Raw genomic sequence first — 15,119 nt, 5'->3', positions numbered from 1 at the left:
CATCCTAGTTGCCCTTCTCTGTACCCGTTCCAGTTTCAGTTCATCCCTTTTAAACATAGGAGACCAGAACTGCACACAGTACTCCAAGTGAGGTCTCACCAGCGCCTTGTATAACGGAAGCAGCACCTCCCTGTCCCTACTAGAAATACCTCGCCTTATGCATCCCAAGATCGCATTAGCTTTTTTCACAGCCACGTCGCATTGCCGACTCATAGTCATCCTGCGATCAACCAGGACTCCGAGGTCCTTCTCCTCCTCAGTCACTTCTAACCTATGCGTCCCTAGCTTATAACTGAAATTCTTATTAGTCATCCCTAAATGCATCACCTTACACTTCTCACTATTAAATCTCATCCTATTACTAATACTCCAATTTACAAGGTCATCCAAGTCTCCCTGCAGAATATCCCGATCCTTCTCCGAGTTGGCAATGCCTCCCAACTTTGTGTCATCCGCAAACTTTATCAGCCCACTCCTACATTCGGTTCCGAGGTCAGTAACGAATAGATTAAATAAAATCGGACCCAGAACTGAACCTTGAGGAACCCCACTGGTGACCTCCCTCCAATCTGACAGTTCACCTTTCAGTACTACCCGCTGCAGTCTCCCCTTTAACCAGTTCCTTATCCACCTCTGGATTTTCCTATCGATCCCCATCTTATCCAATTTAACCAATAATTCCTCATGCGGAACCGTATCAAACGCTTTACTAAAATCGAGGTATATTAGATCCACCGCATTTCCTTTATCTAGAAGGTCTGTTACTTTCTCAAAGAAGGAGATCAGGTTGGTTTGGCACGACCTGCCTTTCGTAAACCCATGTTGTAATTTGTCCCAATTGCCATTCACTTCAAGGTCCTTAACTACTTTCTCCTTCAAAATTTTTTCCAAGACCTTACATACTACAGAAGTTAAACTAACAGGTCTGTAGTTACCCGGGTCACTTTTTTTCCCCTTCTTGAAAATAGGAACCACATTAGCTATTCTCCAGTCCAACGGTACCACCCCCGAGTTTACAGATTCATTAAAAATTGTCGCCAAGGGGCTTGCAATTTCTCGCGCCAGTTCCTTCAATATTCTAGGATGAAGATCATCCGGTCCGCCCGATTTAGTCCCGTTTAGCTGGTCAAGTTTGGCCTCCACCTCTGATACTGTAATGTCTATCCCCCCTCCTCTATTCCCCTCTGTCCTACTCCCTCTATTCCTAAACCCTTCATTAGCCTTATTAAAGACCGCAGCAAAATATTCATTTAGATATTGTGCCATGCCTAGATTATTCTTAATTTCCACTCCATCCACATTCTTCAGTGGTCCCACTTCCTCTTTCTTTGTTTTCTTCCTATTTATATGGCTATAAAACCTCTTACTGTTGGATTTAATTCCCCTTGCAAGGTCCAACTCTACACGGCTTTTGGCCTTTCTCACCGCATCCCTACATGCTCTAAACTCACTAAGGTAGGTTTCCTTGCTGATCCCTCCCTTCTTCCATTCTCTGTACGCTTTATGTTTTTTCTTAATCGCCCCTTTGAGACTCCCGCTCATCCAGCTAGGTCTAAATCTCCTGCCCACTAATCGTTTTCCCTTTCTCGGGATACAGGCCTCAGACATCTCATGCAACTTCTGCTTGAAATAATCCCAGGCTTCATCTGCCTTTAGATCCCTAAGTATGTTAGCCCAATCCACTTCCCTAATTAGTTGCCTTAATTTATTAAAGTTGGCCTTTTTGAAATTATACACCTTAGTTACAGTATCATTTCTGTTAATCCTTCCATTTAGTTTAAACCGAATTAGCTCATGGTCACTCGAGCCAAGGTTGTCCCCTACAACCATTTCTTCAACGAGGTCCTCACTACTCACCAGCACTAAATCTAAAATGGCATCCCCCCTCGTCGGTTCAGTTACTACCTGATGAAGGAATTCATCTGCTAGCACGTCTAAGAACATCTGAGCCCTATTATTGTTACTAGCATTTGTTACCCAATCTATATCTGGGAAGTTAAAGTCCCCCATGATGACACAGTTCTTATCAGTTTTTACTTCCCTAAAAACATTAAGTAGTTCTCTGTCCGCCTCCAGGCTAGATCCCGGCGGTCTATAGCACACCCCAAGCACTATCTCGGGGGAGGCTCTAGTAGTTCTTTTATGCAGTGTAATTATTGCCCATACAGACTCCGTCTTATCCATTCCATCACTTATTATTTCTTTACATTTTAGCTCATTATTGACATATAACGCCACTCCCCCACCTTTACCTTTTTTCCGGTCATTCCTAAGCAGCACATACCCTTCCATACCTGTACTCCAGTCATGACTACTGTTCCACCCTATGTCATTGCTGTCACCCTATGTCTGCAAAAATCCCCAAAATGTTACAACCAGTTTTAACTGGCATCTTACAGTGTTAGCGAATACATTGCAATACATTTTTTCCCAAACATCAGCACTTAGCACAATTTCCCATACAAGGTTATTCATCAGTCAACTAGTTGACGTGAGGCCCTGTTTGGGCTAAGCTAAATATCTTACAGGCCTAAGTCCAGTAAGCCCCATATTACAACATTAATTAATACTTATATTTCACCTCTATATCCTGATATACCCGATATATTTTATTCTTTGCTACAGAGACAAAACTAAATGTTTCATTTTCTTTTCAGGGTTTTTAACTTTTTAAAAATAACATAGAAGCAAAATTCAAAAGGAAAAGCCATTTCAAATAGAAAAATTGAAACGCTTCATTCTGAAAATGTCAGAATGTAATGTTTTGATTTTTTTCACAACTTTTGTGATTTGTCTGTTTCAGATGTCTGGATCAGTGAATTTGATCCAAATTTGCTAAATGTTTTGGTTGACCCAAATCTGCTTTGGTTTAAAAAAAAAAAGTTTCATCTTGAAAATTTCTCCCAGCTCCACTTTGCATATTGCTGTTCATTTTCTCTTCCTGAGTTATTCAAGTGGATGTGAACAGCCAGTTATAGGAGATAGGATCAACATTCAAACTGGTTGAAATTTTTCATTGAAAAGGGTTTTCTTCAATGTAAAATGGCTTTTCAACAAAATGAAAATTTTCTTCCAAAATTTTTTGGATCATTTGAAACTTCCAAATTTTCATCAAAACAAAAAATTTCAAATTGAATCAAAATAGAAAGGTTTTGGTTTCCATTTTCTGATCTCCTTCCTCTCCCCACTTCTTTTCCTTAATCCCTCTTTTCCAGCGGAGAAAAGGGGGAATAAAAGGAGAGGGGGAAAAAACCAAAAGAAATGAAAACTTAACTCTTTTTGTTTAGATTTAAATCAAAATGGATCAAAACAAAGAATTGTGCAATGAAAACATTGAAAATTGTTTCGTTCCTTTGAATTATTTTTATTTTATTTATTTTGCAGAAACGAATTGGCATTTTTCACCAACTCTAATGTATTAATTATATATATTATTATGGAAGGGCTATAGTTCCTCATGCATCAGGCCATAAGCCAATCACTAGCAAAGAGGGCTAGACAAAAATTTCTCCTGTGAGCAGATTATTCCATAATTGTGCACGTTCTCCTGAAGAATCTGGTTCTAGCTGCTGTTAGAGGCAGGAAACTGTAGTAGATATTGTTCTGCTCCAGTGTAGCAATACCTTTGTTTATTTTTGTATACAGATGTGAATGAATGTGACAGCACTCCATGCAGTCAGGAGTGTGCCAATGTCTATGGTTCCTATCAATGTTACTGCAGGCAAGGGTACCAGCTAGCAGAAGACGGCCATTCTTGTAAAGGTACAGATGCTGTTCATGTCGTTTGTACTTTTTGTACGTTGCAGGGAGTGTCTAAGGCTCTGAATTTTATTGCTGCAGTGGCCACAAAGGGTTGTTCCAGCCGCTGGCAATTATTGGAGTGTAGCAGTGCGCTGGGCATGCCTCCAGTGCTGGGGGCTGTGAGAAGGGGATGGCATAAGGCCAGAAACAATGTATGTATGCTATTGGAGAATTCCCGCGCAAAGGGAAATCTCAGCTGCCCACTTAGACCAGATTTATGTCTGCTTTGCTCCACCAGAGCAATACAAATCAGACTTCACAGGGGCCAGGATGTATAGCCTAGGTTTGCTGGAGGAACCTGTGCGTGACTGAAGAACTAGTGAGATTATTGCCTCACAGTGGCAAGAGACTGAAGTCTGAGCAAGACAAGTAGGGGGTTTTAGTCAGACTGTTTTTCTGAAACTCTATCATCTAAACAGTGGCTCTCCACCTTTCCAGACTACTGTACCCCTTTCAGGAGTCTGATTTGTCTTGCAAGTTTCACCTAAAAAGACTTGCTTTCAAAATCAGACATAAAATGCAGCTGGCTCCGGGGACCACCAGAACAGGGGCTGGTGTGGCTAGCTCTGAGGAGTGCCTAAGCAGTGGTCCTGGGGATGCCCTGGGGACCTCCTGAACAGCAGCTGTCCTGGGGCGGCTGGAACAGTGACCCGTGGTACCCAGAGGCTGTCCAGAGAGTGGTCCCTGGGAGCAGCGGCCGGCGGGCAGTCAATCCCCGCACTGGGGCAGGGGCCCCAGCAGGGACCCCAGAAGTGAAGATTTAGTCACGGGTATTTTTGGTAAAAGTCATGGACAGGTCAATGACCGTGAATTTTTATTTATTGCCTGTGACCTGTCCATGACATTTACCAAAAATACCCATGACTAAATTTTAGCCTTACTTATGGCCCCCCTAAACCTGTCCTGTGACACCCCTGCCCAGGAACTGAAACCTCCAAGTTGAGAAACACTGATCTAGATGAGTTGAGTACCCCCAGGAAGACCTCTGAGTACCCCCAGGGGTACATGTACCCCCTGGTTGAGAACCACTGATCTAAAACCTCTGCAGTACCATAGCTGAGCTTAAGGCCTGCTCTGACTTCCACTGGCTGAAATGGTCCCCTTGGAGCTGTTATGCTATTGTGGATCACCAGAGTGCATCATATTTTGGTCATTCCTCCAGCTTGCTCTGACACCAAACTGCACCAGAAGTCAGGAGCAGGTAATGTATGGGTAGTTTCCAGCTGCCCCTATAGGACAGCTTTCTAGGTTGCTTTATGCTGTCTGAGGGGATGAAGGATCTGAGCCTTTGGGTTTTGTTTGTTTTTTAAACACCTGTTTAGCAGACACCTGACAAATACTTGGGAGAGAATCTCTGTTTGTTTACGAAGGAGTCAAACATCTGATTCCTTCCGTTAAGGTCTGAAAAAGCTCCCCTAAAAGTTCTAGAGGAATTCTGAATTTGGAAAGCTACAGGAGAGTATAAACCCAGACATATGCTTGATTTATTGCTGGTCTGCATTACTTTTAAGTTGTCAGATAGTAATTTTCAAACATGTAAGGGGAGAGCAAGGGGGGAGCTTTGCACTGAACGCTTCATAAAACACCATGAACGGCCCTACAGCAAAGTCAGACTTTCAGAGTTGGGCGCTTGTTAAGTAAAACCTATTATAGATGAGCTGAGGGATTGCATCTGACATCACCTGTATCAGAGCCATCGGAATTTCCTTGTGTTCCATTTTCTCTTCATTTACATCTGTCACTTCTCTAATGCTTTTGTAATAATTTAATTCCAGATATTGATGAGTGCACACAAAGTGCGGGTATTCTTTGCACTTTCCGCTGTGTGAATGTTCCTGGTAGTTACCAATGTGCTTGTCCTGAGCAGGGATATACTATGGCAGCAAATGGAAGAACATGTCGAGGTGAGAATAAGATTAAGGGACTGGAAAGATTGTAGCTTAATGTCAGTTCTGGACATGATATAGAACTTTAGGGTTATCCAGTCAAGCCTCTATTTTATACAACGATCACCATAAAATAGTCAACACGTGGCAATAGTTGCCACATATCGTTATCAAAGGGGTCAGTTTTCCCCCTACATTTGGAGTAAGAAAGAACTATTTATTAACTATTTAATCCACTTTTTAATGGAAACCACTGTATTATACAAATTGAGGTAAACATTTTCACTTAGGTACCTAAAGTTATACATGCAGGATAAATCCATATTTCATCACCTAAGTAAGTGGGCTGATTTTCAGAGGTTATGAACCCTCAAATCTCTAACTTCAGTGGAAGTTGTGAGAGCTCAACACTCCTGAAAATTAGGAGACCAAATTCAGGAAACTAAATATGGACTTAAATGCCTAATTTCAAGGCATACACGTTTGAAAATGTTGGCTTATGGGCTTGTCTACACTGGCAATTAACAGCGCTGCAACTTCCTCACTCGGGTGTGAAAAAACACCCCCCTGAGCTCAGCAAGTTGCAGCGCTGTAAAGCGCCAGTGTAAACAGTGCCCCAGCGCTGGGAGTTATGCCCCTCGTTGAGGTGGTTTTTCTGGAGCGCTGGGAGAGCTCTCTCCCAGCACTGTGCCATGACCACACAAGGCTGCCAGTGTAAACTAGCCTTAAGTTAACAGTAAGATATAAACCACACTGGACTAAATACTCCCATAGAATCACAGAAATGTATTTAAGATGGCTAATGTTTTCATCTGCAGTGCAGCTGTACATGTTTGAAGTGAAAATCCTCCATTTCGAAAAGATGTGCTTGTCATGTAATGATGTTTGAAGAGCTGATTACCTATCACCCTATACGCATTAGAGTGGTCAGTTACACTAGCTATCAGGCATTTACTGTCCTCCTAGTTTTTCACGGCATCTTCAGACTTTTTAGTTGCACAACTCAACTCTTGGGTTCTGATTCTTCTCACCAGTAAAACTCGGGCGTAACTCCTCTGACTTCAGTGGAGTTAGAATGTGTAAAAACATGTATGAGCTCAGAATCGGGCTCTCGGTGTTACGTCTCTTGCATGGAAGTCAGAGGAAACATTTATTTTGCCCACCTACAGTAGCTTTAACGGTCCTTTCTCCATTTCTGTTATGTGCTGACATCATGACCTGAGGCTGCTTGTATGACAGCTGCTATCTTTGTGAATGCTGGAATTTGAACCAGGTTACTTCAGACTTAATAGTATGAGTCATTACTGCTGAGCTGAAGAGCCAGGCTCTCTGTAGCTCAGAGCTCTAAGACACCCATATCCTCTGTGGCTCAGGCATAGAAGGGGATGCGTAGCACACACTGACCAGTGAGTTACACTTGCAGTTTTCACCCTCTTTTCAAGTGCATTGCTTGTCATCTTAAACCTGCACAGAGGGAGCCCAGCATTGTGTGGATTTCCCACTGAGTGAACTATATAGTGATACCTTCGAGGCAAATTTTTAAAGGTTCTGCAAAAAAAGTACTCTCTTTATTTGCAGCTGTACAACCACATATCTGCATTGATGTTTGCAAAAATATACGTGTAGAGGCAACCATGTATTTTGTGCGTGTAAACTGGAACTTAACCATGCAGCAGAAGTAACTGTGTGACGAGATGCTTGTTTTCTTGCACAGATGCACACATGATGATTGCATGAGCAAATGCAGATTTCTGAGCAATGCCAAGTGGGTGCACACAGAATTTTGCAGGCTCATATGTAGAGGCCTCTTTGAAAAGATGGTCTTATGCATTTCTTTTTAGAACAGTCTAAATTCAGGACCAAGTCCTCTATTGGTGGAAAATCAGCCTGAATCCAATTAAGTTAGGTCAGTTTACACCAGCTGAGGATCTGGGCCTGAGTGTTCCTCATCTTCTCTGTCCTTATACTGAAAGCCACTGAAGTATTGTCCTTTGCATCACTTCTTTGCTGGCATTTTCATTACACTGTGAATTCAGACAGAGGAGTTGTAGGCAGCTCCTCAACATATAGAATGTTTTTAAAAAGCTGTGCAAATTTCACGCTATAGCCAAACTGGTGAAGTGAGCCTTTCATGACATTGGCTACAATATAGAAAAAATTTCCATTTTTACCTGGGGCCAGTTTTGAGAATTAATGAGGGACCTAATTTACTTTAATTCACTTTTATTTCGTACGGTATATATTTTTGCTGGGCTTTTAAACCAGTCAGTGTTGCCTGCAAGATCAAGTCTCATCTCTAGGGGGGATGGCTGTGGTTTTCCATTAAGAGTCTGTCTCCTCTATGACGATTGGCAGAATCACAGAGCACCACACAGTCCGCGTGGTTTGTCTGTTAACATTTATTTCATTTTAAAACCCCTTGTGTTGTCTAGACATTTGAGAAAACACAATGTGACTGCAAAATGTCTGCCAATCTTTTTTGCTCATGTTGGATCCCTGTGATTGCATCTGGTTTTCAGCATTTTAGGACCATCATTTAGTACTATGCATTTTTATTATTCAAATAGTCATGTTTCTGCCCAATGACTTGAAGCATCTTTGGATTTTACTTTTCCTTAGAATTCTGTGTTGCTTTCTGCAATTTTTGTCATTAGTAGAGGACATTTTTTTAGATTAAATACTTAGGATCAAATCGTCTTATTTTATACTGTTGTTCGTGAAGTTCCCATATTCAAAATAACCATGTAGGGAGCTCTTTAAAGAGTCATACGCTGACATCATCTACCTTTCTAACCCTGTAAAAAATCAGTGAGAAGCGACTGTTTGTTGTAAATACCGGCTGGTTATGTCCTATGAGATTATTGGTAGTGGCAGCGAGGAAGCAGACTAAAATAATTCTGGTTCACTATGTGTTCATAACATGCATCTGCTGGCACCTCGTGAACAACAGAGATGACCAACCAACTCAGAAGTAGTTCTGCCTAAATCATTATGTTTCCATTTTGACCTTTAAATGTTTTGTTTGATTACAAAGAGCAGTGGTATGATAGCAGGATCTTTGGTTTCAAGAGTTCATTTCCTTCTGCTGCTTATTCCCCACTGAAAGTTAAAACAGTCCTGGGTTCCATCGGATTTACTTGCTGTGGAGTAAGAGCAGCAGAACTTAGTATCTCAAAAGATGTGAAAATATTTGCAAAATGCTCAGCAGTGACAAGCGCATCTTGGTAGGATGGTTGGAGTCTGCCAAGTCACCTCAGTAGGAGACGTGGCAGTCAAATGATAACAAGGGAAAGATTGCAAGCTCCTTAGATCAGGAATCCTTGTCTTCCCTGTTTCTTGTACAGTGCCAAGCATGCTGTCAGCTTTTGACTAATAATAAATGATAATACTAAGAGGGAGGTAAACCAGTTTTTTTCACAACCTGTTTTAATATGCACTGGAATTTTAACATAGCCTAAATGAACATACTTTATTCCATTCCAAGACCCGAAAGCTACGTATCTGGATATATGTACTGGAGATGAGCCTGACCTACAAAATTTGGATCTGGATTTCAAGTCCTGCATGTTGACATTGTGTTTGTACCAATCCAGGCCTGTTTGTACCAACGGTCACTATTGGTAGGCAAACTCCCAGCCACAGAGTCAGGATGCGAGCCCTTGTCCTTCAGATCCAAAAGCACAGGCCTGCCTCTCTTTTTGTGTATATCACGCACGTGTACATCTGTTCAGGTTCATATCTCATGATTGCACATAGTACTTTGTAGATTTACTGCATATTTTCCCCATTTTCCATTGCCAGATATTGATGAATGTGCAATAGGAACCCACAATTGCTCAGCTGCAGAGTCTTGCTACAACATCCAGGGCAGCTACCGATGCCTCTTGTTTGAGTGCCCTCAGAACTACAGAAAAGTATCTGACATGTAAGTCCTCACTGATTATCATAACCAACTCCCTTTGGCTGCTCATTTTTTTCAGACTGTTTTAGTCTTATGGTATTTGTAAAGTGCACCTTGCTACCCTGCTGTGGCTTCTGGGCTGTCCAGTGAACTCCTGCTGCTGTTTTAGAGCTCTGTGCTTTAATATTCACATTAGGGCTGGTTGGAGATTGTCCAACGGGACCTTTTTCTGTTGGAAAATGCTGCTTTCTCCCACACAATTGGCATGAGCAGCCTAGCAAAGGGCTTCCAGTGTCCCCAGCTTGGAGTCAGAGCTCCCAGTTCCTCAGTAGTCTGGAAGTTATGAGAACCCTGGCTCCCCAGACTGCCCAGCACTTCACCCGGTGGGCTGCCAGGGCCCTGGGCAACTCAAGGAGCCTCAGGAACATTTCAAAAACATCAAAGTGAAATGTCATTTCAGCTTTTTCTATGCAAAAGTTCAGAATTTCCAGTCCTTGGGAAATTTTGGGTTTTGTTCCACGTCAGAACCTTCTATTTTTATATATATATATGTATTTTGGAGTTTACTGTGGAATGGGAATTGCAGTTTCAGCTCTATTGCACATGTTCACTGTACAATCTGAGGCACTGGAGCAACTGCCCCCGAAGGATCGATCACATGGAAGAGCTATCCCATTCAAGTGAATCACACACAGAACTGGAACGAAGGAACATCTGTTTTGATCTGATTGTACTGTCTCATTCACCTTAGTGGGGCAGTTCCCCAGCAATCCCTGTATTACTTTGCACTGCCTGCAGTGTGGTGCCTCTGTTCCCAAAAAGCAGCCATGTCCAAACATTCACAATCAAAGAGGATGGCTGTGTTGAGTGGCCTTGGAGAATGGGTGGGAAGGAAATACAAGAGCTATGGAGAAATCACAGAGGATGCTCTTCTCCTCTCCAAAATGAAAATCCCTATCACTTATGTCTTAAACATAGTTTTATTGCTTTCTTTAAAAGCTAGAATGGGGCAGTTTGGCTAGTACAGGCACTTGTTAAGAGTTAGAGTACAATTGCCTCTCTGAGTGCGACTGTTTCGCATTTCATAAAACACAGTCCCAGTCTTGCACTTTGATGATTCACAGATTCCTCCTCCAAGCGTTAGGCTACACACAGTATGACTTCTGTCTAGCTTTCTCTGTATGCTCATTGTGGAGCTTTCAAACAGGACTCTCCGTGTGGAAGATGTTTTTGGTATGCTGTTGCACTCTCACAATTATATCATTTACAAATGTTTTATGGGGGCTGTAAAAGCAGAACCAAGCAGCTGTTAATTACACAGTTGAAGCTTGGGGCTCTGCTGTATATCTGTCTAAATACAAATAAAATAAATAAATTAATGGAGATATCCCATCTCCTAGAACTGGAAGGGACTTTGAAAGGTCATTGAATCCAGCCCCCTGCCTTCACAAGGAGGACCAAGTACTGATTTTGCCCCAGATCCCTAAGTGATCCCCTTGAGGATTGAACTCATGACCCTGGGTTTAGCAGGCCAATGCTCAAACCACTGAGCTATCCCTCCCTCCTCTAAACACATGCTAAAGGGTTCTTGTGACTTTGCAAATGACTGAAATGTACATCTTCTAACTCACAGTTACTGTAATACTAACCATTTCTTGTTTTTACTGTCTCAGGAGGTGTGAACGCAACAATTGCTTTAATTATGTGGATTGCCAAAACACCCCTGTGCGAATTACTTACTATCAACTCAACTTCCAAACCAACATCGTAGTCCCAGCTCATATTTTCCGTATTGGACCTTCACCTGCCTATGCTGGAGACAACATAATCCTTACCATCAACAAAGGAAATGAAGAAAACTACTTCAGCACTAGAAAGCTTAACTCCTATACAGGCATTGTCTATCTTCAGCGACAAGTGAAGGAGCCTAAAGACTTTTTGTTAGATGTTGAAATGAAATTATGGCGTCAAGGAACATACACAACTTTTCTTGCCAAAATTTACATATTCATCACAGCTCATGCTTACTGAGGCATGTATTGACATTGGAATTTATTGGTGCTATGCTCTTTTAATATTCTACCAAAGCTTATTACGGTGGAACTGGTATTTACTGTATCTAGCCTTTATAATAACTTTCTATCATTGCTTCAAACTATTTTATTGGTTGTGTAAATTAACTTAATTTTTACTGACTTGTCTTTTGTGTAATTCTTTAGATGTTAATTGGACTGTATGTATGTGAAGGAAAGATTTTAAAGGCAGTACATCTGTTGTGTACTGAAACCTTCTTTTACAGTCGCTCCAGTGAATTCCTTTGGTTTAGTTACATCTATAAGATACTGCACTAGAAAGAAAAACAGTTCACTTGGGGGCTTTGGTTTGTGCCACTGATTAGGGAAAAAAATAACTGAGCAATTTCTCTTTAGCACACATTGCACAAACCTAAAGTTTTGCTTAGCTAAAAATTTCACCAAGGTGTGTCTGCACCCAGATGCTATAGTGATGAAGGCCATATAAGTACAGATAGACAGCTAGTGCACCTCATATAAAAGGTTTATTTTTCCCCAACTTTCATAGTATATCGCCTATAACAATAAATACAGAAAATATACAAACAAACCCGCCCCACCAACAAACAAACATAAACTGTAATCATAGGCTTGACTTTAAAGGGACTACTCACATACTTAAATTTAAGTACATGTCCAAGTATTTACAGGACTGAAGCCTTAGATTAATGTCTTGCACTGCCAATTAAAAACTCACACTACAGTTAGTAGCATTTGTCTTGTACCGTTTGAATTCATCTCTGTACAAACCCATTCTATTCAGGTAGCTCTGCTTATAGATTAGATGTGTTATAATTCTTAAAAGGAATGCCAAAGAGGAAACATGTAATCAGTTACCACACCTAATTCAAAAGCCTGGATGTGCAATTAGATTAATAGATTGCAAATTTAAATAAATCAAACAAAAGGGGAGTGACTTTTATTTTCCAAAAAAATGACCTCCGTTATGCTACCTTCATGATGCAGAGGAAAATGCTAGATAAATTGGCAGTTTGTATTATGTCGTTTGTCATTATATGATTATGTCACAGCACAATCTCGGTTTCAAAGTGGATTTCCTCTTGTCTCATAGGAGACTGGATGAGGTCCCAAAGCTGAGGGCAAGGTGTGGTATGTGTAGTGTAATCCAAGTATTTGTTAGAATTTAGAGGTGAATATCAGAATTTTTTTTGTAGATGATCTTTTTAAAAAGTTCCAGTGCTGTAATCTTCTGAGCATTCTCTGACCTAGTTATAATTATTCTGCAAAATGTTCTTAATGAAAATCATAACTACAATATATAAATATTTACTACACTGTAGTTTAATAATCCATTCTATCCTACAGTAGATCATATATTGACCAGTGTGCATTGTATATAAAACAAGAGAGAAACCAAGTCCTATGTCTTTTTATACAGTAATAATTAACCATTTGATTATCATCTTTTTGTAAAATATTAACTTGTTTGTGCTGTGGATTAAGAATATGTAAACGCTATCTATGGGTGAAGGGGGAGATGTACTGTATTCATTATATCCCATGGCCAATTCTACCGTTTCAAATAAGTCATTTTTTTAAATTTGGACTTTTTCCAGATAATAAAATATAAACTTTTTTTGTACCTAACTTTATATATATCCATGACTGTAGAAAATGAATTTTTATTCTTTAGTTGTAAATTCTTGGAATATCTATAGGTTGCATACTTCAAACTTATTCCTGTTGTTCTGTCAGAATCCTTTCTGTAAAAGTGATCTTTCCTCCACATGAGTTCTGTTTTCTATAGTTAATGGTCTTAAGAACTTACCAGTAAAGTACCAATCAGAAACCATGTGTTTATGCAATTTATCATTTCAAGTAAATGCATATCTGCAGTGCTAGGATTAGCAAGATGAAGAGGCAATGCCGCAATGAGTACAAAAGTCTTTTAGATTCATTATGCAGCTTGCACATTAAGAGGTGATAGAGTTCTCTGTGCCCCAGCAGGGCACATCAAGAATCACTGAAACCCAAAGTTCTCCATCAGCATTAGTATTTGATTGAGTGTAAATGCCATTCAAGCTCCAGCAGTCTGTCCTGTCAGAGAATTAATGGACAAGCGATTTGTTACTTCTGCTGACTAAAAGCAACAACAGTCAATCATTATGTTAAGCCTCTGGCAGTTTGAAACACTGGCTTTTCATTTTTTAGGACAGGTAATTGATGAACAAAGTTCTGGAAACGACTTCCCATACTATTATATAAAAAAATGTTATGGTGTTTAACACTGCCTTCATCAGCACTGCAACCTATGGGCACCCAGATAAGAGAGAATGGCCATTCTACTCTACCTATCAGAGAAAAGGAAAGGCCTCTGCTGGATAACTTCACATTTTAATTTTTCTAAAGCAACCTAAACAGCCACTTACCTCTACTTGAGCGGAGTGGGGCGGGGAGGGGGAATATGGTCCCTGTTAGTTCTCAGCAATAGGCACAGTGTCGTTAGGGTTAATACTACACACATTGTGAGTCACTTGCTCCTTTCTCATTCAGTCCCCAATGCCGTAATTGACTCCGCACAAATGGATGTCTGTACCTACACACAGCCCCATTCATTTCATTTTAGTTATAGGCTCAGGACCTTAGGGTTTGTCCTAAAGCACATTGAGGTCAACGGATATATTCCCATTGAGCTTAATGGGTTTTGGATTGGGGCCTTATTCTCTTGTTTGTTGACATAGTTGACATAGGGTCTGATTCTCATTTATGCTAAGTGTAAAGGGGCCTTAGGGTAAATGGGATTCAGGCCCATAGGGCCAGTTCCTCAAAGGTATTTCAGCACTTAAATCCCATTGATTTCAATGGAAGTTAGGTGCTTAAATACCTTTGAGGAGCTGGGCCATAGTGCTTGCAACTGTGCATTAATCAACCATTAGGTGGGCTAGACCTTAATAAGTTTTGTGGTCTTAAAACAAGATGTCTATACTTTCCTTCTTGTGTTAGCTATTTCTGAACAAATCAAGCCACTACTGAAATATTGAGCTTTTTATTTTAATTGTTTTTAATGAGTGCAGGTAATTGAGGTGTCTTCATTTTTCCTGGCTATGGAATATTGAAAATTCATAACAAAACTTTATTTAAATTGATTAAATTAGGCAAAGATGACAGCAGTTGCAATCCTAATGATCAAACTGGCTTAGTGGACTTTGGACAAGTGTGTAAGTAAATATTTAAACTACTCAGCTAACTAATATCCTTAGGCCTCCATAGAAAAGAGAGGGGCTGCATGTGACATGTCTCTGAACATCCTGTACTCTAGGCAACCTTTTTCTTTCTGAGGGTCTTCCAACATGCTATAAAAACACCATGGCCCCACTATGCAACAACTAGGGTGACCAGGTGTCCAGTTTTTGGGAGGAACACCCAGTCAAAAAGGGACCCTGGCGGCTCCGGTCAGAACCGCCAACCGTTAAAAGTCTGGTCGGCAGTGCTGTGGAG

At 40.8% G+C, this 15,119-nt stretch overlaps 1 protein-coding gene across 3 annotated transcripts in view; it reads left to right on the top strand.

The window, feature by feature from the left end:
- The window catches only part of FBLN2 (fibulin 2), a 182,169-nt gene extending 168,698 nt beyond the window's left edge, over positions 1-13,471 (top strand). For all 3 annotated transcript variants that reach the window (XM_024208809.3, XM_024208810.3, XM_024208808.2), the window contains exons 14-17: positions 3,646-3,762; positions 5,577-5,705; positions 9,489-9,612; positions 11,262-13,471. In XM_024208809.3, coding sequence (XP_024064577.1) covers positions 3,646-3,762; positions 5,577-5,705; positions 9,489-9,612; positions 11,262-11,619 — 728 coding nt within the window. In that variant the 3' untranslated portion in view covers positions 11,620-13,471. The remainder of the gene's footprint in view (positions 1-3,645; positions 3,763-5,576; positions 5,706-9,488; positions 9,613-11,261) is intronic.
- Positions 13,472-15,119: the final 1,648 nt, after the last annotated feature.

This window comes from Terrapene carolina, unplaced genomic scaffold (assembly GCF_002925995.2).
Source record: "Terrapene carolina triunguis isolate 2854851 unplaced genomic scaffold, T_m_triunguis-2.0 Scaffold89, whole genome shotgun sequence".
Taxonomy (NCBI): Eukaryota; Metazoa; Chordata; order Testudines; family Emydidae; genus Terrapene; species Terrapene triunguis.
The sequence above is the reverse complement of the archived record's forward strand: the minus strand, read 5'-3'. Positions and strand labels throughout refer to the sequence as shown.